Source organism: Schistocerca cancellata, chromosome 3 (assembly GCF_023864275.1).
Source record: "Schistocerca cancellata isolate TAMUIC-IGC-003103 chromosome 3, iqSchCanc2.1, whole genome shotgun sequence".
Lineage (NCBI taxonomy): Eukaryota > Metazoa > Arthropoda > Insecta > Orthoptera > Acrididae > Schistocerca > Schistocerca cancellata.
The window spans coordinates 319,890,311-319,915,513 of NC_064628.1; the positions used below are offsets into that span (position 1 = coordinate 319,890,311).

The following is a 25,203-nucleotide window of genomic DNA, read 5'->3' on the forward strand; positions in this document are numbered from 1 at the left end:
TACTTTAGCATTGCATTTAACATTAACAGAACAAAAATACGTGGGTTGCTATGTTTCACATGTAAAGTATATTTTAGCAAAAGAAACAGCAGGAAACTACAAGTGGCTGAAATTTATTCTTGTGATCTCTAATTTAAAAAACAGGTGAGGTTTTAGAGACAAGAATGTGAATTTCATTAATGTTAATAAACTCAAAGTATGTAACATCAAAAACAATGAATTTTTGGCAATATAATGTAATTGGATAGATAATAATAGAGCATATATTGTGTTTCAGAATGATTCAGAACTTTTTGGAAGAACCATTAGAGTAAATTTGGCAAAACCTCAGAAGATTAAAGAAGGCTCATCAAAACCCGTTTGGGCAGATGATTCTTGGCTTCAAGAACATGCTGGTGCAACATTAAAGAAAGCTGATAATGCAACCAAGAGATCTGCTAATGGAGAAACAACTGTAAGAATATATAACAGTTTGTTATCAACACGTGTGTCTGGTGTGGTATTTTGTTCTGCCACAGTTTGTTTTCTTTTGTAGGAGGATGAACCTGAAACAAAGAAAGTTAAGAAAAATCCACAAGTATATTTTGACATCAAAATAGGAAAAGTTGATGTTGGTCGTATAATAATGATGCTCAGAAGTGACATAGTTCCCAAAACTGCAGAAAATTTTAGATGTCTTTGTACACATGAAAAAGGTTTTGGTTATCAAGGAAGTACCTTTCATCGAATAATACCTGATTTTGTATCCTTAAAAGCTGAAAAGTGCAGACTTGTCACTACCAGTTCGAAAAATGTCTCATGTTTTTTTATCATCATGTGTTTGGATATTTTGTGTAACTGTGTAAATGAAAGTGAACATGTACGCTACATTTGAAGATGAAGATGAGTATACTGTAATATATATTTGTAGTCAAATTTTTCAATTCATTTGTTTCGACATTTATATCTGTAGTTTCTGTGTAAATAATTAATACTGAAATTGTCTGTGTATCTCTTAAGGCAGGTAGCAGCTTCATAAACATAAGAAGTAACCTACTGATAAAGCTTACAATCTTCAACTTTGTAACCTAGTTTTTTAAGTACTGGAAATCTGGGATGCATTAGCAATAGTATTATGAAGGGTGGAGAAAGGTTGTGTCACGAAATTTTAACCATAGATAGCTGATGCCAGTAGGAACCAAAATTACTAATGTTGTGTAGGTTGACAGTGCACAATTTTTAAACTACGGGAACTTGGTGCCATGTGCTCTGATTGGCCGCAGGATTGCCCTGTTGCCGGATGCTCTGGATGACGCATGATTGCAAATGCTTTGCCTGCTGAAGATCACGATGTAGCCAAGGCAGCTGCACGCTCGGTGGTAGTGCGCCAGCCTTCCATTCTGGGGGCCTGGGAGCGAATCCGTCGGGGTCCTGACACATCCATTGTAGTTTCATGATAAAACATACTGGGAACAAACCTGTCAACAGCTGTTAGTTCACATACAGAAAGTCTTACAAATTGTGTCGACCCTGAAAAGGGCCTTTTTTGTAACTAGGACATTGTTTGCATCTCTGGACCCAGAGGGCTATGCCGTCGGTGGCTTAGCTGCCAGAAGGTTCACCCAAGCTGGACAGGCTAGCGATGACCTAGCGATATCCTGTATCCTATCCTATCCTATCCTAAGCCTATCCTTTTTCCTTATCATTCTCAATCAAAATTGTAGTGTGAAAAGGTATAAGGCTTGAGAGGTGGACGAAGATGGCCAGTCATTTCAAAAGAAGATGTGGCGAATCTCAACGGCCATCAAGCAACAGAGTGGCGCCTGTACTCCAGTGGAGCGGCCACAAAAGACGTCTGATCCCAGTGGGGGCGGCCTGACTACATCCTCTGGGGCTAACCACCTCAGTTGTAACCACGCTACTACAAATGCAGTAACCAAAGTTGAAACTTCGGCTTGTGAGGCAGTCATGAAGCATGTGATAATTACAAATATACCCCAGGTGTCTAATTCCTCATTGACTGAGGTCAATGCAAGCAGGCTATTGGATTCTGGGGAGCCTGAATCATGTGCAAAACAAAACTGTGAACCTACCAGTACCTCCAAATCTGATCTAAATCATGGACACAAAATTGGATCGAAACAGACTTTTAAAATGGGAACCATAAACATACAGACAATGATGAAGGTGGGCAAGCTAAAGCAAGTTGTTGACAGTATGAGAGAACATGCGATTGGCGTACTGGCACTATAGGAACCAAGATTCAGGGGACGAAAGCACGATGGAATTAGAGGGATATGCGATTCTGAAAGGGAAACCCAGTGTTGGAGGCAACCTTTTATGTTTGGCACAGCCTTTGTAATAGATTGTAGATACCTGGATAGTGTCACTGCATAAACGTGAGGCTGTCATATCCGACAATGAAAATAGGAAACAAAATCTATGCAATAGTAAATGCACATGTACCAACATATTATAAGAACAAAAAAGACGAAGCTGGAATTGAACATTTTTGGCCCACTTTGGATAAGGTAGTGACAGATGTGCACAAAAGAGGTGTCACTATTTTGGTAGGAGATTTTAGCACGCAAATAGGCATGGAAAGGGAGTTTAGAGGCCCTGTGGGAGATCATCCAGCCCACAAGAGAACAAGAATGGTGAGAGATTAGTGGACCTAGGTAGGAGACACAAGATGAGAATAATGACAACCCATTACAAAGCTAAGGCAAGCAAGAAAACAACGTGGGTCAGCCCTGGAAACAGGATTGGGGAAAAACAGCTAGACCATGTAGCAATCTGTGACAAGAATCACAGAGACATTATGAACACGAAAGTGAGGAAAAATAGCAGGATGGAATCAGATCAACTTCTCCCAGCATATTTCTTGCTCGAACAGTCCACGGGTGTACTGCCGGTCCATAGTGTCCAACGGGCACAATATTTCAGCGATCAGACATGTCGCCATCGTCAGGTGCGCTGATAAACTGAGCTCCTGAGGGCGGGCGGCTGTCCTAAATCCCCTTCCCCCATGAGGCGTTCTTTCCGCGGTTCGTGCCCACGGCCGCGCGTCGGCAGTCGCCGAGAGGCTGGCGTTGGCGTCTGTGGTGGCGTTGGTGTAACTGCCTCATCCGGCCTGGTTGCTCATTTGTTTTCTTTGCTGAGCCTCTTTTTAATTAGACTCAGTGCTGGTTCCCATGCCTTGCTGAGGTTATAGCCGCAATCTCTGTTGATGAGTCCGTGCCTGGTACGAATTTCGATAGCCTCTCTAATGATGCTGTCCCAGTATTTAGATGTCTGTGCAAATACCCTGGATTGTTGGTAGTCCATTTCATGATTTTTTGGACAAACAGTGCTCTGCAACTGCCGACTTGTTGGGGTACATAAGTCGAGTGTGCCTCTGATGTTCTCGGCAATGATCTTCGATGGTGCACACTGTCTGTCCAATGTAAGTCTTCCCACACTCGCAGGGAATCTGGTATATGCCAGCCTTCCGCAAACCGAGATCGTCTTTGACACTTCCCCATAATGCTCATGTTTTATTGGGCGGGCAAAAGACAATTCCTACTTGGTGTTTCCTCAATATTCATCCTATTTTCCCTGATAGTGTGCCAGTATATGGTATATAGGCAGTGGCTATCTCTTCCTCCGTGACTTCGTCCATCTCCACACGCTGTACTGTAAAGGTGGGGCGGAGAGCGCGTCTGATCTGCCATTCCAGGGACCTGTTTTTCCAAAATACAGTTTTGAGATGTTCCAGCTCATGAGGCAGACACGGTGCACGCCCTGTGCACCAGTGTTTTTAGTACCCTATTCCTCTGCGAAGGGTGGTGGCAGCTATTTGCATGTAAATACAGGTCGGTGTGTGTTTTCTTCCTGTATACCCCATGGCCCAGGGTGCTATCCTCTCTTCTTTTGACCATTACATCCAGGAATGGTAAACTTCCTTCTGCTTCAGATGTATGGAGTTCAGGTGTGTAAGGAAGTCTAGGAGCTTGCCCCTTCCATGGGGCCATATCACGAACGTGTCATCAACATAACGTAGAAAACAAGCAGGTTTCCATTTGGATGATGCCAAAGCTTCCTCCTCGATATACTCCATATAGAAATTCGTGACCACAGGCAAAAGTGGGCTCCCCATTGCGACTCCTGTTTGTTCATAGTATTCTCCATTAAACAGAAAATACATGGAGGTCAGAACGTGCCTGAAAAGTTCGGTCGTCTTCTCGTCAAATTTCTGTGCAATGAGCTCAACTGACTCTCGAAGAGAGAACGACAAAACTCACCAGGACATCTGAGTCTTTCAGCCTGAAGTCCTCGAGACGTTTTACGAAATCCATAGAATTCCGAACGTGATAAGGGCTTAGTAGTTCTGCCAGGTATTTGGCCAGCAAGTATGTAGGTGCCCTAATGTTGCTGACAATTGGGTGTAACGGCACCCCTTCTTTGTGGACTTTAGGGAGTCCATAAACTCTTGGCGGTACAGGTCCTTGAGGTGTCAATTTCTTGGCGACACCCTCTGGTAAATCCGCGTCCTTGAGAAGAGCCCAAGTCTTGTTCTCCACCTTTTTTGTTGGGTCAGCATTGATCTTCCTGTAAGATTCATCACTTAGCAGGCTCTGCATCTTCTCAATGTAGTCCTTATGGGAAAGGACAACTGTAGCATTGCCTTTGTCAGCTGGTAAGACAACAATCTCAGGGCTCTGTCTCAGGTCTCAAATGGCTGCCCTCCCCATGCTGGTAATATTCAACTTGATCGGTTTAGTTCTTGTCTGAGCACGGCAGGTTTCCCGGTGCACTTCTTCAGCTGCTTCAGAGAACGTCTCGAGGGATAACTACAGGGGCATCTCTCTCTTAAACATAGGGTACAAGGTTTTATCAAGAATCTTGCTGAACAGTGTTGGAGAACAACTGGCAACTGGGGCCAGCAATAGGAGAGTACCAGTGTGGCTTTAAAAAAGGGAGGAACAGATATTTGGAATAAAAAGGGTAATAGAACACAGACACAGGAAAGGGAAAAAGATAATACTGACATTTGTGGACTTCCAAAGGCCTATGATTCAGTTGAGAGAAGTACTCTGCTTGATGTGTTATAAGATAGAGGACTGGATGCTACATCACATGCAATAATAAAGGAAACATTAAGCGACGCTACTGTCAGGATTAGGCATCACAGTACACTGTCAGACAGCTTTGAAATAAAAACAGGAGTGTGGCAAGGGGATGGACTGCTACCAATTTTATTTAACCTGGTTTTGGACAAAGTAGTGAGACAGTGGATACAGCTAAATAGTAACATGAAGATCAAAGGTGTGCAAATAGGATACAAGGTCAAACATAATGCAACAGTGGACTACCTGGCATTCGCAGATGACATGGCGCTCTTAAATGAGATGGTAGAAGAGGCAAAGACAGCACTAAAAAATCTAGCCGAAACAGCAGAAAAGGTTAGTCTGAAGACTGCTTATAATAAGACCAAGACATTGAGCACTGAGTCTGACTGGAAGATAGATGGCCAAGTGGTTGAGAAAGTCATCAGTTTTTGTTATTTGGGGGAGAAGATAACTGGTGGCATACAGAGCAACAGTAGCGCAGTAGACAGGGCACACTTTTGCAGAAGCTTCGGTATGCGGTGAAAACAACATATGGCAAGAAAAATCTGTCTTGGAATGCTAGATTACGACATTACACAGCAACTGTAAGAAATCCTGCTCTGTGTGCATCAGAAACGATCACACTCAGCAAGAGAGTTTGTATACAGTTGGAGAAGGAGGAGCGAAAAATTTTGAGGAACATATGGGGCACCAAAAACATGGGGCTACCTGGATACACAGAACATGGACAGGAACTGTATGAAAATATTGAACCAATATCAAGCGAGATACAGAAGAGGAGGTTACAATTTGTTGGGCTTGTTGGAGGATGGATGAGGCGAGGTTGACTAAGAGGATATGGACTGCAACATTTCATACTGGTAACAACTGGGTGAAGGAAGTCAGAGATGACTGGAAGGCTGTAGGGAATAAAAGAAAGGAATCTGCAGCCAATAGTACAGGACAGGGAGAACTATAAAGGGTTGGTAGATAGTCACAGGTGGCCGGACACTAGAATCAAAGTTGTCGTAATAGAAGAAGAAAGAAACAGAAGAAGTGAGAAAGTGAAGAGCTATTGGGAAGAAAGATGATTATGTGCAAAACAAGCCATACGTGATCCTTAAGGGTCCTAGTGAAGCAGAAGAAGAAGAAGGACATTGTTTACTTAAGGCAGCTGCTCAAACTCGTGACCCTCTGACGCAACACAAGCTTGGTAACACCAAACGGTGTTTTGCTGAACTCTCTCAAAGATTTCTGGCGTTGCCCTGATGTGATTGGTGGCATGTTGGATGTGATCCATTAATTCCTCTTTGTTTCTATGTGGTTTGTGTCTGGGTGGGTGAACTAGTACCCTGAAGAATCCCCACAGGAAAAAGTGCGGTGGCGTGAGGTCTGGTGATCGCAGCAGCCATGTCCTACAAGTACCTCTGTCAACTACCCGACTGTCAAAAGGTTCATTTAAATATCCTCACACAGCACGACTGTTACGTGCGGGTGCCCCATCATGCTGCTACCACTTCCATAGCCGCATGTCTGTGGGAACATCTTCCAGCAGGCTGGGTAGAGTTTCTTGCAAAAAATGAAGGTAATTTGCCCCGGTAAGTCGAGGAGGTAGATAGACTGGCCCAATCAGATGGTCACCCACAACGCCTTCCAAAATATTGAGCGACAATCGTTCCTGGTGTCCGTGGACGTATGTGGTGTGAGGATTTCCCCGTACCGAATAATGAACGTTTCGAATGTTGTAAAGGCCATCACGATGGAAGGTACATTCATCGGTAAACAACACAGTTGCAGGGAAGTTGGGATCTCGTGCAACACGTCGCAGAAACCACTGGTAAAACCCTAGTCTGTGTTCATAGTCTGCCACAGGGTTTAGGTCTCGGACAGGGCAGAAACTAAATGGATGCTGGCTGTTATCCCTCAAAACCTCGCAGACTAACTGATGAGTGACCTCCGTGTCATGTCCAACCGCATGAGTACTTGTCGTAGTTGCTTCCTCGAAGCGCTTGAGAACAGTCTCTTCAAATGTAGCATTCTGTCATGTTAGAGGTCTTCCAGCATCACCACGATATCCCGCTAATGAGCTTGTTTCGCCAAGTATCTGGTAAATTGCTGTAAATGCTTGCAAGTATGAGTGGCATCTTGCTGGGTACCGCTCCTGATACAACCGCCAAGCTTCGTGCACATTACCATTGGCTAGTCCTTAAACAAAAACCATATCACGTTGTTCTTCAATCAAATACTGTGCTACCAAGCTTACTGTATGAGTAAATCGCATGTGACGCGTGCTCTGAAGCAAAGCTTACCTGTGAATGCCTCTGACGTGAGGTGGAGACAAACAGCAAGACCTGTTTGACATGTGTGCATTTCACGTTGATGCATTAGTGGGGCAAGGGATGTTTGTATGTGTGAACCGACAAGCGTAGCACTGCCCATCAACCAACGAACGGCAACAGGGCAATCCCACAGCCAATCGGAGCATGTGGCGCCAAGTTTCCAAGGTTTAAAAATGGTGCTTTGTCAACCTACACAACATTAGTAATTTTGGTTCATACTGGCATCAGCTATCCAGGGTTAAAATTAATTTTGTGACACAATTTTTCTCCACCCTGTAGAGAAGACACTGAGTTGCATACAGGCATAGCAAGAAGACTGCTGTACATTTAAGCTTGTAAGTAAAAGGTGTCCTCCCAAAGAAAGCACACACACATTCATACAAATACAACTCTCTCTCTCTCTCTCTCTCTCTCTCTCTCTCTCTCTCTCTCTCTCACACACACACACACACACACACACACACACACACACACACACACACGCTACAGCTGGCTGCTTTGACCAGGCTGTGGACTGCAAGTGCCCCTGATGGGAACAGCAATCTGGTGTAGATGATTGGAGAGGTGGCATGGGGTGGAGAGGGGTAGGGATAGCAGGGTAAGGGTGGGGGAAGGTGTAGTGCCACTTCTGTGTGTTTTTTATTTCAGAAGAAAGCCTGTTGGCTGAAAGCTTCAATGTATAGCAGCCTTTTTATTGCACATCTGCGACTCTAGCATTTCCTCCGTATGGTAAGTAGTAATCTGTACTTTCATAGCACTGTTGTAACCTGGTTGTGTATGTTATTAGCATTATTGGCATTTTTTTCCTCTCAGTATTTTATAAGTCTAAAAGTTTCAGTTCCTTACAACACAGATATTGTTCTGAATTTTATGACTTGGATCAAATGTCTTGATTTTCTATCCTTAATGAGGAATACAGATGTGCCAAGGAGGAGATTTCACTAACCATAATGGCACAGGGGGTAGATCTATATATGGAAGTAAATTTGAAGATGAGAATTTTACTCTCAAGCACACTGGACCTGGAACACTTTCCATGGCCAATTCTGGTCCTAATACTAATGGATCACAGTTCTTTCTGTGCACTGCCAGGACTGACTGGTGAGACAGATACTGCAATACATATTTTTTGCCTTTATTTGTAATAAATAAATTAAGAATATATAAGAATTACAAAAGAATGATAATGGAAAGTCCTGTTGGAATGTAAACATTTAAGCAATAAAGTCTACAACTCCCCAAATTGTTGTCAAGCCGATAGGGTTTAAGTTTGTGTTTGAAGTTAACTTTATTATTCATTAAATTCTTTGTCACTGGATAGGTGGACAAAGATTTTTTGTACGGCTGAATACCTCATTCATTTCTGTACCACACTAAAGCTGAGTTATGGACAGTGTAGATAAGTTCTTCTTCTAATATTATGTTTATGAATGTTCCTGTTGCTTTCAGAGTGTTATTTATTGTTGGCTATAAAATTTACAAGGGAGTAAATGTTGTGTGATACTTCTGTCAGTATGTCCAACCCTTTAAAAAGTTGTTTAGTAGAATTTCTAAAGAGGACAGCACACATTATCATCTGCCCGACAAACACCTTTTTCCTCAGTGACGATTTATTCCAGAATAAGATGCCATAAATGTTAGTGAATGCAAAGGGGAAAAGTAAAGTGTCTTCCTTAAATTTTTGTCTCTAGAATCTGATATTGGCAACGAAAAAGTTACAGAGCTTAGATATTTAAGAGGACATTTAACATACAACTTCCAGTTTAGATTCTTGTCAGTATAAATATTTGATTATTGTGTTTCATTTATTGATTTACAGTCTCACGTAATTTATGATGGTATGGTCAGACCTTACGCCTTACTGCAATGCATTGTGTTTTAACTAAATTTAGTGACAGTCCGTTGATAGGGCACTAGTTACAGATTTTCAAGAAAGTATTATTTACATTTCCAAATGTTGAAGTTACTCTATTAGGCTTGATTAGAATACTATAATTTTCAGCAAAGAGAACTATTTGTGCTTCTCGGATGTATAATGGAAGATCAGTTATATCTGATCTGAAGAACAAGGACCCAATATCAATGCCTGTAGTACACATGCACAGATTATTCTCCATTCTGAAATATTTTCATTCTGTACGCTCCCAGATGTCTTTGGTCTGCTTACTGACTTAAATTAAGACCAAAACTTGGAATTTTTGTCAGTTTGGTAGATAGAATTTTACTTTAGAACTCATTGAATACTTCACACATAGTCCTCCTCAAATTCATTTCAGCTTCATTCAATTTTATTTGATTTAGTAGTGGCCTGGTGTACCTGGGTACCCACCCATTGGCCACCAAACTGCTATGGACTTCTGTGAACATACATTGATGCATATCACATTTTCTCTTCTTCCATCTTTCCTTTCTATTTTAGTGATTCCTGTATGTTTTCCTCCATTATTTCATTAGAGTGTCAGGGGTCTCCAAGGCGTGGGCAGCTCTGTGGCATTTCCTCCTCACACTAGGTATGCCCACTTGTGTGTGTGTGTGTGTGTGTGTGTGTGTGTGTGTGTGTGTGTGTAATAGAGAGAGAGAGAGAGAGAGAGAGAGAGTGAAATAAAATAAAGTATAATTGTACAAAAGTGTAGCTATAAGTTCAGTCATGTTCATGTTAATGTGCCTGTTAGTACTTACACCTCAGCTATGTGATTAGTGGCTACCTTTATTCCTTTAATCATTTGTATTTCACTCAGGACTTTCTAGTAGGCTTACCTTATTTATAGATATCCTATAGTCAAGCACTCGATCTGTTGTAACTAGCAAATTTTTTTTCTTTTCTTACAGGCTAGATGGGAAGCATGTTGTATTTGGCCATGTTATTAGTGGTCTAGATGTCCTAAAGAAAATGGAGGTAATGCTGTATTTTCCTAAGTAATAATGTAGTTGTAGTCTAGATGGGAAGCATGTTGTATTTGGCCATGTTATTAGTGGTCTAGATGTCCTAAAGAAAATGGAGGTAATGCTGTATTTTCCTAAGTAATAATGTAGTTGTAGTCGGGTTGCAAAAAGGACACCCCTGACCCATGACACTTCATGTATAAGGACCCGATTGTGTGGAGGGGACAGACTAGCACAATTTTGAGCTCTGGAATTTGTAAACATTGCCACAGTGATGGTATCAGGTTGCCACCTCTATGCTCAAAGTTGCATGTGGCGCCATGCTTTCTTAGTGACCGCAAAGCTTTTGTTTGATTTTCATAATTTGTTATGGATTGTGTGTTTCATTTCGGTTCGTGTTAAAAGTGCATTTTACAGTGTCATGAATTTCAAACGTTTGTGATACAGCCTTTTCCTCCAGCTGTAGGAAAGTAGGCAGGGGTACTACCTTAAAGTGCAAATCTTTTGAGCTTGCATATAATGTATGACACTGTTTTTAGGATTAAAGGGATAACACCAGGTCATTTATACCATTGTCAAAAGTCGTTGAATGAATATCTGCTGCTCTGGAAGCTGGAACAACTTCTGTGAAGAAAGTAACAAAAAAGAAGTGTGCTGGAGATCTACAGGTGCCAGTTGCTTCTATTTTGACTCCAATGAAAACCAGAGTGCATTCTACTAAAATGACAATTCACAACATACTTGTGTATGTAAGTATTAACATGGAAAGATTATCCAACCTGGAAGAAGCTGCTTTGCTGACTATTGGATAGTGACTTGTTTTTCAGAGGAAAGACAAGTCTTTTAGGTGTACTGAGGGAGTAGGGTTTTGATGGAAACTTTTTCTAGATGAAGAGTTCTGCTTGAACAAGAGGATTTTGTCATCTGGAGATGCAATTTTTTGAGGGATGTGTCTTAAGTGTAAACCCAACTAAATCATTTGATTCTACAAAATGTGGGTGAATGATGGTCATTCCAAACCCACTGTATCACCATGACACAACATATCATTGCCATTTTAATGGAATAGAACTCATATGGTCTCAGAAAAAATTAAGTGTTGCACACAGAAATAAATTAAAAGATGTGGGATTTTTAGTGCATGAGGCAATGGGCAGTATTATGCCCGACAATGTGGTACATCGTTGAAGAGGCATGGCAGTGAGAAGGTACACTGGAAGAAAGGGGTGAAGAGTTAATAATAAGATTAGGGGATGATAGCAGCAGCAGCAAGGCAGAAAATAGTGACAGTGATATAGGAAATATGGATAATGACGACACACTCCTTGAAGGCTGTACAGTTAACCTTCTTCCCTAAAATACAGATAGAAATCAGAGCCAGTTTAAGGCCCAAGTGATGCAATAATACTATGCAATAATGCTATGATGTGTGGTTTATTCATCTCGTTACGTACAATTTTCAAATCATTTGATTTGATGTACAGGAGACATGTCAAGGTTTACAAAAGAAACTTTTTTCACTTTTTTAAGAGAACTACAAAAGTTGACATTATATTTTAGATTTCTAAGTTACAGCTACACATGTAGATAAAATAATACATGTAATACAATCCCTGTGTTCAGATTGTGAAGCTGTCGTCAATTAATTCATCGACAGAATAATAACACTTTTCCACCAGAAGAGTAAAGAGGAATCTTTTCAGTGAACCAATCTCCATTTTAAATATATTACTGCCTTTTATTTTATTGAAAATTTTTAACCCCATATACTCTGGCATTTGGGCATAAAGTTTTAAATGATGTGTTGGAAGTTTGAAGTTATCTCTGTGCCGAGTGCTGTAGTTGTGCTCAAAACGGAAAGTGTCTAGTGTATGTTGATTTGTATATAGGAATACCACCATCTCGCACATGGAAAGTGAGAGGATAGATAGTATTTTAAAATTTTTTAACAGTGGTCGACAGGATTCCCATTTTTTTGCAACACACATGTTTCTAATTACTTTCTTTTTTAATACTAGGAGCCTAGTGACATTTGCTGAATTTCCCCAGAAGATTATGCCATAACGAATAACTGACTCAAAGTAGCAGTGATAAACTATCTTTCTGGTATCCATGTTTGTGGCACCTGACAAAACACACATTGCAAATGCTAAGTTGTTCAGTTTATTTGCTAAGTAATCTATGTGTACCTTCCAATTTAAATTTTTGTCAAGATTTAGGCCTAAGAACTTCACGTGGTTTGCTTCTGTGATATCCTGATCATTGCAAGTTATCTTTATTTCACTCCTTTCTACTGATTTAGCTTCAAATTGCATCATTTTGGTTTTAGTTACATTTAGTTTTAGTCCATTTTGATAGAACCAAGATTCAAGTTTTTCTAAAGTATTTTTGGCTTTTTCTGGAATATTTTCAGATACCTATTTTCCAATTAGAACTGATGTATCATCAGCAAATAAGACTGAATGAACATCAATAGCATTGCAGGTCATTTATGTAAAAAAGAAACAGATAGGGACCCAATATCGAACCTTGTGGGACTTCTTGGGGAACTGTTTTCCAGTCTGATGAATAATTGGTTCCATTTGAAGTTAAAATTACTCTTTGTTTCCTACCTGACAGGTAAGAGCTAACCATTTTAAAGCAGTGTCTCTGATTCCATAAATCTGTAATTTGTGGAGGAGTAATGCATGGTTCACTGAATCAAAGCTTTAGTCAGATCACAGAATATACCTGTGACCTTTCTACTTTTATCTAACATGGAGCATATTTTTTGGATAAACTCATTTATAGCATTCACAGTGCTTTTACCCTTTTGGAATCCGAACTGGTTTTTAAAAAATATATCATTTACAGTAAGAAAGTTATTAATTTGTTTTGCTGCAATCTTTCCAAACACTTTAGAGAAGACTGGCAAGAGAGAGATAGGGTGGTAATTCCCCATATCTTCTGTCAATCCTTTCTTGAATAGAGGTTTGATCTCACCATATTTCAATTCATCTGGAAAGCATCCCTGTTCAAAAGACTGATTTATAATAGTTGACAGTGGTTTAGAAATAATATCGTACACATAATTGATTACAGATGTTGTTATTTCATCCCACCCATGTGAGATTTTGATTTTTAGAGACAGTATTTCCTTTTCCACATCCCTTTGGGTGATTTTTTCAAATTGTTTAAAAGATGTGTTCTGGCTGTTTTCCAAATTTCATTTTCATGACTAATTTTCAAAATCTCATAAATTTTTACTTTGGCTCCTAATTTAGACTGAACAACTGACCACACTGATTTTGTCTTATTTCTGTGTTCTCATATGAATTTATTATTTGCCATTTTTTTAGCTGCCACTACAACTTTCCTAAATAAAGCTTTATACTGTTTGACATAAATAACAAAATCCGGATTTCTGTTTGATTTTAACTCATTGCGGAGCTCTCTCTTTCTGGCACTAGAGATTTTTATTCCTGTTGTAATCCATTTGAGTTTACCATCAACTTTCTTTTGCTTATATGTACGAGGAAATGATTCATTAAATACCTCTAAGAAACAATTTAAGAATTTGTCATAGTTTATCGAGCTTGAACTATTGTAGTCTACAGGCCAGCTTATTATACTTAATTTACTGCGGAATAAATCCATTTTACTTTTACTGAGATCCCTTTTTATACAAACTTCTGGAGGCTTTATGTTATTTGCTTTTGGGAACTCAATAAACAGAGCTGAGTGATCTGAATATTATCAATGCAGGTCACTGATCTGCTGTTTTCTGTAGTGCTTTCAGAAAAATTTAGCTTGAAACCAGATTTCTGAATTAAGTTACGAAATTTTGTGAAATCATTTCTTTCAACTAAGACATTTAAGTTTAAGTCTGCTGCTGTAACAACTTTTTTCTTACTTTCTTTCTGGAGTTTTTCCAGGAGGCATTCGAATTTGGCTAAAAACACTTCTGTTACCGCACATCCAGGAATTCTGTAGATTGCTATAACCAGTGTATTCAGATCACTTAGTTCTACAGAGCAACTTTCAAACACATTCTCTTCATTTAAATAATTAAAACTCTCTTACTGTATAACTTACAGAACAATTGACAAGAATGCAGGAGCCTCCACGAGATTTGCTTATTCTACAAAAGCTAGCAGCTACCTTAAAATTATTAATACTATTTAGTACTTTTATACTATCTTCTGTTAACCAGTGTTCATTTAGGAACATTATTTTAATATTTACGGATTCTGAAAGCAGTTCGTCGATTTTTGAGAATTTACGATTTGGCAGTTCTGCCCCTAAGCCATTTATATTCCAGTGCATCAATAGATCATTTTTGCTTTTAGCTATTTCACGTGCATCCTTTGTTTGGTACCTAAACTTTTTATTTTCAGTTTGAGTTTTTTCTTTGTCACCTCTATCAGAATGAATTAGTTTCCCTTGCTTCTTAGGATTTTACACATGTCTATGAACATTTTACTAAGGTTCTCAGAGCCTAATCTATTCAAGTGCAGGCCGTCTTTTCCCAGACACTTGCAGTTTAAGAATTTGTTTGGGTCAATGAATACTGCACCGGGTCTGTTGCACTGTTTCCTAATGCCCATATTTATCCTGTTGATGTAAGTATCACTTACTGATCTTCGATGAATAATTCCACTAATTACCAGCCTGGATGTTGGGTATACAGTTTTCGCCGATCTAATCAGATTCCATGTTCCATTCACGATTTCTTCCTCACTGTTACTGCGGATGGAGTTTGTGCCCACGTGGATTAAGACACCTCTGTAATCGTCGGTACTTACAGTTTTGTTACCAGTTTCGCCTGTGTTTCTTCCCGTGGACAATACATTCTTAAAATGTGTTTGTTGAGTTGATGTGATCGGATTCCAGGTCGAACATCGACCTTGCAGTGATTCAGAGTGCTGAATGATAAAGACGCTGTGCTGTGATAATTGTTCTACTTTTTTGCAAGCAGAAAGAAAGGTGGATGAAAAACTGATACAAGGAGCGTCAAAGATCACTCATGAAAACTTGTTGAAAGAATTGATGATGGGGCAAAAACAAATCTGTAGCTTGTGGTATGTTGATGATCCAACATCGCAGTTCCATAAAATCAATGCTTACCTCATATGTTATATTACTACTGACAATCCTTTTGAAGACTTGAAATTTACAAGTGCAGTTTCAACTCACAGTATTTGAGACATAATTATGGAAACATATCCTGCAGTAATACATGCACTAGACAGTTATATTCAGATAAGTAATGTATACATAAAGATAAATATGTATATATACTTTTATAGAAGGAAACAATCCACGAGGGAAAAATATACCTAAAAACAAAGATGATGTGACTTACCAAATGAAAGTGCTGGCAGGTCGATAGACACACAAACGAACACAAACATACACACAAAATTCAAGCTTTCGCAACAAACTGTTGCCTCATCAGGAAAGAGGGAAGGAGAGGGAAAGACGAAAGGATGTGGGTTTTAAGGGAGAGGGTAAGGAGTCATTCCAGTCCCGGGAGCGGAAAGACTTACCTTAGGGGGAAAAAAGGACGGGTATACACTCGCGCACACACACACATATCCATCCACACATATACAGACACAAGCAGACATATTTAAAGACAAAGAGTATGGGCAGAGATGTCAGTCGAGGCAGAAGTGCAGAGGCAAAGATGTTGTTGAATGACAGGTGAGGTATGAGTGGCGGCAACTTGAAATTAGCGGAGATTGAGGCCTGGTGGATAACGGGAAGAGAGGAGATATTGAAGAGCAAGTTCCCATCTCCGGAGTTCGGATAGGTTGGTGTTAGTAGGAAGTATCCAGATAACCCGGACGGTGTAACACTGCGCCAAGATGTGCTGGTCGTGCACCAAGGCATGTTTAGCCACAGGGTGATCCTCATTACCAACAAACACTGTCTGCCTGTGTCCATTCATGCGAATGGACAGTTTGTTGCTGGTCATTCCCACATAGAATGCATCACAGTGCAGGCAGGTCAGTTGGTAGATCACGTGGGTGCTTTCACACGTGGCTCTGCCTTTGATTGTGTACACCTTCCGGGTTACAGGACTGGAGTAGGTGGTGGTGGGAGGGTGCATGGGACAGGTTTTACACCGGGGGCGGTTACAAGGGTAGGAGCCAGAGGGTAGGGAAGGTGGTTTGGGGATTTCATAGGGATGTACTAAGAGGTTACGAAGGTTAGGTGGACGGCGGAAACACACTCTTGGTGGAGTGGGGAGGATTTCATGAAGGATGGATCTCATTTCAGGGCAGGATTTGAGGAAGTCGTATCCCTGCTGGAGAGCCACGTACAGAATCTGATCCAGTCCTGGAAAGTATCCTGTCACAAGTGGGGCACTTTTGTGGTTCTTCTGTGGGAGGTTCTGGGTTTGAGAGGATGAGGAAGTGGCTCTGGTTATTTGCTTCTGTACCAGGTCGGGAGGGTAGTTGCGGGATGCGAAAGCTGTTGTCAGGTTGTTGGTGTAATGCTTCAGGGATTCCGGACTGGAGCAGATTCGTTTGCCACGAAGACCTAGGCTGTAGGGAAGGGACCGTTTGATGTGGAATGGGTGGCAGCTGTCGTAATGGAGGTACTGTTGCTTGTTGGTGGGTTTGATGTGGACGGACGTGTGAAGCTGGCCATTGGACAGGTGAAGGTCAACATCAAGGAAAGTGGCATGGGATTTGGAGTAGGACCAGGTGAATCTGATGGAACCAAAGGAGTTGAGGTTGGAGAGGAAATTCTGGAGTTCTTCTTCACTGTGAGTCCAGATCATGAAGATGTCATCAATAAATCTGTACCAAACTTTGGGTTGGCAGGCCTGGGTAACCAAGAAGGCTTCCTCTAAGCGACCCATGAATAGGTTGGCGTACGAGGGGGCCATCCTGGTACCCATGGCTGTTCCCTTTAATTGTTGGTATGTCTGGTTTTCAAAAGTGAAGAAGTTGTGGGTCAGGATGAAGCTGGCTAAGGTAATGAGGAAAGAGGTTTTAGGTAGGGTGGCAGGTGATCGGCGTGAAAGGAAGTGCTCCATCGCAGCGAGGCCCTGGACGTGCGGGATATTTGTGTATAAGGAGGTGGCATCAATGGTTACAAGGATGGTTTCTGGGGGTGCGGATTGGGTAAGGATTCCCGGCGTTCGAGAAAGTGGTTGGTGTCTTTGATGAAGGATGGGAGACTGCATGTAATGGGTTGAAGGTGTTGATCTACGTAGGCAGAGATACGTTCTGTGGGGGCTTGGTAACCAGCTACAATGGGGCGGCCGGGATGATTGGGTTTGTGAATTTTAGGAAGAAGGTAGAAGGTAGGGGTGCGGGGTGTCGGTGGGGTCAGGAGGTTGATGGAGTCAGGTGAAAGGTTTTGTAGGGGGCCTAAGGTTCTGAGGATTCCTTGAAGCTCTGCCTGGACATCAGGAATGGGATTACCTTGGCAAACATTGTATGTGGTGTTGTCTGAAAGCTGACGCAGTCCCTCAGCCACATACTCCCGACTATCAAGTACCACGGTCGTGGAACCCCCAGAAACCATCCTTGTAACCATTGATGCCACCTCCTTATACACAAATATCCCGCACGTCCAGGGCCTCGCTGCGATGGAGCACTTCCTTTCACGCCGATCACCTGCCACCCTACCTAAAACCTCTTTCCTCATTACCTTAGCCAGCTTCATCCTGACCCACAACTTCTTCACTTTTGAAAACCAGACATACCAACAATTAAAGGGAACAGCCATGGGTACCAGGATGGCCCCCTCGTACGCCAACCTATTCATGGGTCGCTTAAAGGAAGCCTTCTTGGTTACCCAGGCCTGCCAACCCAAAGTTTGGTACAGATTTATTGATGACATCTTCATGATCTGGACTCACAGTGAAGAAGAACTCCAGAATTTCCTCTCCAACCTCAACTCCTTTGGTTCCATCAGATTCACCTGGTCCTACTCCAAATCCCATGCCACTTTCCTTGATGTTGACCTTCACCTGTCCAATGGCCAGCTTCACACGTCCGTCCACATCAAACCCACCAACAAGCAACAGTACCTCCATTACGACAGCTGCCACCCATTCCACATCAAACGGTCCCTTCCCTACAGCCTAGGTCTTCGTGGCAAACGAATCTGCTCCAGTCCGGAATCCCTGAAGCATTACACCAACAACCTGACAACAGCTTTCGCATCCCGCAACTACCCTCCCGACCTGGTACAGAAGCAAATAACCAGAGCCACTTCCTCATCCTCTCAAACCCAGAACCTCCCACAGAAGAACCACAAAAGTGCCCCACTTGTGACAGGATACTTTCCAGGACTGGATCAGATTCTGTATGTGGCTCTCCAGCAGGGATACGACTTCCTCAAATCCTGCCCTGAAATGAGATCCATCCTTCATGAAATCCTCCCCACTCCACCAAGAGTGTGTTTCCGCCGTCCACCTAACCTTCGTAACCTCTTAGTGCATCCCTATGAAATCCCCAAACCACCTTCCCTACCCTCTGGCTCCTACCCTTGTAACCGCCCCCGGTGTAAAACCTGTCCCATGCACCCTCCCACCACCACCTACTCCAGTCCTGTAACCCGGAAGGTGTACACAATCAAAGGCAGAGCCACGTGTGAAAGCACCCACGTGATCTACCAACTGACCTGCCTGCACTGTGATGCATTCTATGTGGGAATGACCAGCAACAAACTGTCCATTCGCATGAATGGACACAGGCAGACAGTGTTTGTTGGTAATGAGGATCACCCTGTGGCTAAACATGCCTTGGTGCACGACCAGCACATCTTGGCGCAGTGTTACACCGTCCGGGTTATCTGGATACTTCCTACTAACACCAACCTATCCGAACTCCGGAGATGGGAACTTGCTCTTCAATATATCCTCTCTTCCCGTTATCCACCAGGCCTCAATCTCCGCTAATTTCAAGTTGCCGCCACTCATACCTCACCTGTCATTCAACAACATCTTTGCCTCTGCACTTCTGCCTCGACTGACATCTCTGCCCATACTCTTTGTCTTTAAATATGTCTGCTTGTGTCTGTATATGTGTGGATGGATATGTGTGTGTGTGCGAGTGTATACCCGTCCTTTTTTCCCCCTAAGGTAAGTCTTTCCGCTCCCGGGACTGGAATGACTCCTTACCCTCTCCCTTAAAACCCACATCCTTTCGTCTTTCCCTCTCCTTCCCTCTTTCCTGATGAGGCAACAGTTTGTTGCGAAAGCTTGAATTTTGTGTGTATGTTTGTGTTCGTTTGTGTGTCTATCGACCTGCCAGCACTTTCATTTGGTAAGTCACATCATCTTTGTTTTTAGGTATATGTATATATACTTTTATTCATAGCTTTGCTCCAATTAAATTTCTTAAAAGCATCTTCCTTCTTGGCCATTTCCTATTTTCTGGGCAACAAATCATGTCATTCATCATTCTTAAGACTTCTATTTTTCTACTCATCTGCCCTAACATCCCACAGTGCCAGCAATGATTTATACATTTCAGTGTACTTCAATAATAATACTCTTTCATCTTGTTTTGGACCCATTTTCCACACCACAATAACAACAACAACAAACACTTTCTTACCTAACCTCATTGGTCTATGTAGCACACAATAGACTGTCGAGGATATTGTCAACACAATATATGGTTGTCTGGGTTAAACATAGATTAATATAAAATGCATTAACTTGAGAAGTAATTGAGATATTTATTGATATCTTTCTTCAAGTATGGTAACTCATTATGTTTCATTACACACCTAATACACATCGGTATGCACACTGTTAGTAGTGCGATAGACATGTGATCTGTATTCCACTTCTCCCCAAGCATTTTACAGCATTGCATGTGTAACATTTGAGCTGCATGAATATGATGGGGCAACCTTTTATGGATGACATCATGTGCTGTCGAACGAGATAACTTAAACTATCTATTTGCTTATTGGATTGACTTTTGAGGGCTCTACTGGAAGGATGTACAGAATAACTCAACAGTAGCATCTGGAACTCCACACTTGGCTTGGTGGCCCAGCATTGAAAGCACACTTCCAGTTTCCTCGAAGCTGCTTGTCCCATTTCTTGATTGTTACGTCAGTGGAAACATTATCAGTCAGTCACAGTCCATACTTGCACTGGAAGTTATGTTGTACTAGTGTGACAGACTTTGGCTTCGTGAGAGAAATCATGCTGAACACCTTCTGCTGTTGAGTCCACATGGCTACTGAAGCGTATTTATACAATTAAAGCAGTTAAGCGCATGCATGCATGGTACCAACTACTGCATTCAAACACAAAAAAACATTTTGAGTTACCACACTTATAGAAGCAAACTGCCAATAAATACCTCAGTTAAGTTATTACATTTTATATTGTCATATGTTTAACCCAGACATCCTGGATTTCCAAAGCTTTTGGTATTCTCAGTATTACTGCACAACTTTTCAATCTCATGCCTAGCAAGTCAAGATTATTGCTTATCTAGGAAATCTTGTCAATATAATTGACTGTTGGGGGGAGGCGGCAATTAATGTTCTGTACTTGACATATCTCAATTAAGTGGCCCCTAGACAGTTGATAATGTGGACAATATTTTCCAAATGCACAATAATACTAAGCATCCAGGAGTGAAAGTGAGATATGGTTGTAGAATAATGGTGAGGGCATCAGAAACTTTGGAAATATATTGCACTTCCGGGAAATACTGTGCTGTCTGTGGGCAGTATTGATGATATCATTGCAACTTTGCTGGCTACACAAACCAGAGTTAGGTTAGGTTTGTTGTTGTGTGGAAAATGAATTCAAAGCAAGTTAAATGAGTATTATTATTAGAGTACATCGAAATGTGCAAATCGCTGCTGGTGTAGTGGGATGTTAGGGCAGATAGTCCAAAGAATGGTCTTAAGAATGATGAATCATATGATTTGTTGAAACTTCCTGGAAGATTAAAACTGTGTGCCGGACTGAGACTCGAACTCGGGACCTTTGCCTTTCGCGGGCAAGTGCTATACCAACTGAGCTACCCAATCACGACTCATGCCCTGTCCTCCCAGCTTTACTTCCACCAGTATCTCATCTCCTACTTCCAAACTTCACAGAAGCTCTCCTGCGAACCTTGCAGAACTAGCACTCCTGGAAGAAAGGATATTGCAGAGACATGGCTTAGCCACAGCCTGAAAACATATTAATGCATGACATGTTTCCGTAACTTTCTCAAATACTGTGAATTGAAACTGTACTTAAAAATTTCAGGTCTTTGGAAGAATTGTCAGTAGCAAGGTAGCATAAGAGATATGCGCTGATTTGGTGGAACTACAACTGTTGTTGCATTTTATGTTTTTTGATGATGGGAACATGGGAGGGGGGGCAGGCAGGAACCTATATATGTCGAGAATCATTTCTAGTTATGTATCAAATGTTGGACCATCAACACACAAAATGTTAAAATAATCCCTCTGGATCTGAAAGGAATGCTCGCATGTGTGTCCGCTTGAATACTCATGCCATGAAGTTGTGGTGACATCTCTGTGTGTTCTTCTTAAATGTGTATATTTCTTTGTGACTGTTATACTACCATTGCACCATACTGGCCTGCTGGTATGACTTTATCAAGGCCTTTGAAGGTTTACCTGATTTGACAGGTGCTTCAGCCTAGCACAGATCCACTTTATGCTTTTTTTTAAAAAAAAAGAAAGAAAGAAAATGTTGTAAAAGGAAAATTTTAAGATAATCTGAAGACACCCCACATAGATGAAACACATTGTTAATGAAAGAATAAATGTCAGCCAAGACTGCACTTAATTCAAATCTTCCACAGTTTCTTTCAGGGCAACTTCTCATTGTTGTGCTCCTTCAAAGATGTGCTTTAGTAGTAGGCTTTTGGAGTACCAAACTGAGAGGGGTTTCAAAGTGACTGGTTTGTATACAGTGCCTATCACAATTAGTTGTGAAATCTAACAAGAGTGTAGGAGGAAAATGGGTGAGAGGGCCACCAAATGAGTAGCTGCTTGTGTGGAAAAATGTTCTCAGTCCAGCCCTGTAAGAAATGCATTAAAATACTGAAACATTGTAATTTTTATCTTGACATATTTCCAAGACTTTTCAATTGTGAAGAGAGTCTGTTTCGATCACACAAGGTTATTAATACCTGTGAGGGTCGTTCCTTCTGCAGCTCGACTGTAGTTTTAAGAATTAAGGAAGATTTTTAGTATTACATTGTTACACAACTGTTTGAGAGGTTAAAATATTTCTGCTTAAATATTCTTTGGTGCTTATATGTATTTGCTTGGAATGTAATCAATTTCTTTCATTTTTTTTCTAGAAATGTGGGACAAAAGCAGGCACACCAACAGAAAAAGTGACAATTGCAGCATGTGGGGAACTTGTTTAATTTTATCTACAGTTCTATGTATGGGGACATCCACTGCATGAACATGTGTCCCTTGAAATCTGCTGGGCAGTACAAATTAATTATAATTGTGCAACTGTGAACATTTTTAAAACTGTCACCACTGTGAAGCAACTGTGTCTGTACATTGGAATGTTACCTTCTAATTTCTATGAGATTACTAGAAAATAGAAGAAACATTGCTATTGAGAAGAAGAAGAAGAAAACACACACACACACACACACACACACACACACACACACACACACACACACACACACACACACACTGTGATATTCACTGTTGTTGAAGATGTGCCTTGTATATACAGTGAAATTATTAGCCTATCTTTTATTTTGGAGCAAACTGATTTTGTAGCATTTTTTAAAATTGTTGTTAATGTCATTGATTTTTACATCATAGGTTCTTATCATATTTGAAGTGGTGTAGAAGTATTGATGTTTACATAAAATTCTTGCAGTACAAATATCCGTTTAGTTACTGACTGATGTTATTTATTTATTTACATGTCAAGTTCCGTAGGACCAAGTTGAGGAGCAATCTCCAAGGTCATGGAACATGCGAGTACAAAAAATTACAACATAAAAGTAATAACAGATAAAATTAAAATGTTTATGAACCCGAAAAAAGTCAATCCATAAGTTTAAGTAAACACAATCAACAATACAACAAGAATCAGCTTAATTTTTCAAGGAACTCCTCGACAGAATAGAAGGAGTGAGCCATGAGGAAACTCTTCAGTTTTGATTTGAAAGCGCGTGGATTACTGCTGAGATGTTCGAATTCGAGTGGTATCTTATTGAAAATTGATGCTGCAGTATACTGCACACCTTTCTGTACAACAGTTACAGAAGTCTGATCCAAATGCAGGTTTGATTTCTACCGAGTATTAACTGAATGACAGCTGCTTATTCTTGGGAATAAGCTAATATTGTTAACAAGAAATGACAGAAGGAATATATATATTGGGAGGCCAATGTCAAAATATCCAGACTCGTGAACAGGAGTCGACAGGAGGTACGTGAACTTACACCACTTATTGTCTGAATGGCCCATTTCTGAGCCAAAAATATCCTTTTAGAATGGGAGGAGTTACCCCAAAATATAATACCATATGACATAAGGGAGAGCATAAGGGAACAATTGACAGGAATGGCAGAAAGAAGTACAGTAGAAGAAGAATGGGTAGCTCTGAGGGATGAAGTAGTGAAGGCAGCAGAGGATCAAGTAGGTAAAAAGACGAGGTCTGGAATACAGACGTCTCAAAAATGAGATCGACAGGAAGTGCAAAATGGCTAAGTAGGGATGGCTAGAGGACAAATGTAAGGATGTAGAGGCTTATCTCACTAGGGGTAAGACAGATACTGCCTACAGGAAAATTAAAGAGACCTTTGGAGAAAAGAGAACCACTAGTATGAATATCAAGAGCTCAGATGGAAACCCAGTTCTAAGCAAAGAAGGGAAAGCAGAAAGGTGGAAGGAGTATATAGGGGGTCTATACAAGGGCGATGTACTTGAGGACAATATTATGGAAATGGAGGAGGATGTAGATGAAGATAAAATGGGAGATACGATACTGCGTGAAGAGTTTGACAGAGCACTGAAAGACCTGAGTCGAAACAAGGCCCCGGGAGTAGACAACATTCAATTAGAACTACTGATGGCCTTGGGAGAGCCAGTCCTGACTAAACTCTACCATCTGGTGAGCAAGATGTATGAGACAGACGAAATTCCCTCAGACTTCAAGAAGAATATAATTCCAATCCCAAAGAAAGCAGGTGTTGACAGATGTGAAAATTACTGAACTATCAGTTTAATAAGTTACAGCTGCAAAATACTAACGTGAATTCTTTACAGACGAATGGAAAAACTAGTAGAAGCCGACCTCGGGGAAGATCAGTTTGGATTCCGTAGAAATACTGGAACACGTGAGGCAATACTGACCTTACGACTTGTTTCACAAAGCGCCTAGCATCCAGCGTACGTTGGTCTATCGATTATTCGTATGACTTTGAAAAGTGTCCCTGTCGGTTTTTGAACATTGTTGAACACATTCTAATTTGATTTCTGAATGAATCATAAGTTGATTTGTGAATACGTGCGTAGTGTATGTGATGTCTCTGTCAGTAGAATCCTTGTCACTTCTACACTCCTGGAAATTGAAATAAGAACACTGTGAATTCATTGTCCCAGGAAGGGGAAACTTTATTGACACATTCCTGGGTTCAGATACATCACATGATCACACTGACAGAACCACAGGCACATAGACACAGGCAACAGAGCATGCACAATGTCGGCACTAGTACAGTGTATATCCACCTTTCGCAGCAATGCAGGCTGCTATTCTCCCATGGAGACGATCGTAGAGATGCTGGATGTAGTCCTGTGGAACGGCTTGCCATGCCATTTCCACCTGGCGCCTCAGTTGGACCAGCATTTGTGCTGGACGTGCAGACCGCGTGAGACGACGCTTCATCCAGTCCCAAACATGCTCAATGGGGGACAGATCCGGAGATCTT

General features: G+C 41.2%; 1 protein-coding gene across 3 annotated transcripts in view; it reads left to right on the top strand.

Moving 5' to 3' along the window:
* LOC126175014 (peptidyl-prolyl cis-trans isomerase E) overlaps positions 1–23,137 on the top strand; it is a 77,969-nt gene extending 54,832 nt beyond the window's left edge. For 2 of the 3 annotated variants that reach the window (XM_049921501.1, XM_049921502.1), the window contains exons 3-7: positions 278–454; positions 536–742; positions 8,328–8,509; positions 10,238–10,304; positions 22,594–23,137. In XM_049921501.1, coding sequence (XP_049777458.1) covers positions 278–454; positions 536–742; positions 8,328–8,509; positions 10,238–10,304; positions 22,594–22,662 — 702 coding nt within the window. In that variant the 3' untranslated portion in view covers positions 22,663–23,137. Of the gene's footprint in view, positions 1–277; positions 455–535; positions 743–8,327; positions 8,510–10,237; positions 10,410–22,593 lie in introns of all 3 variants that reach the window. The other variant, XR_007535511.1, reaches the window with a different exon arrangement.
* The last annotated feature ends 2,066 nt before the right edge of the window (positions 23,138–25,203 follow it).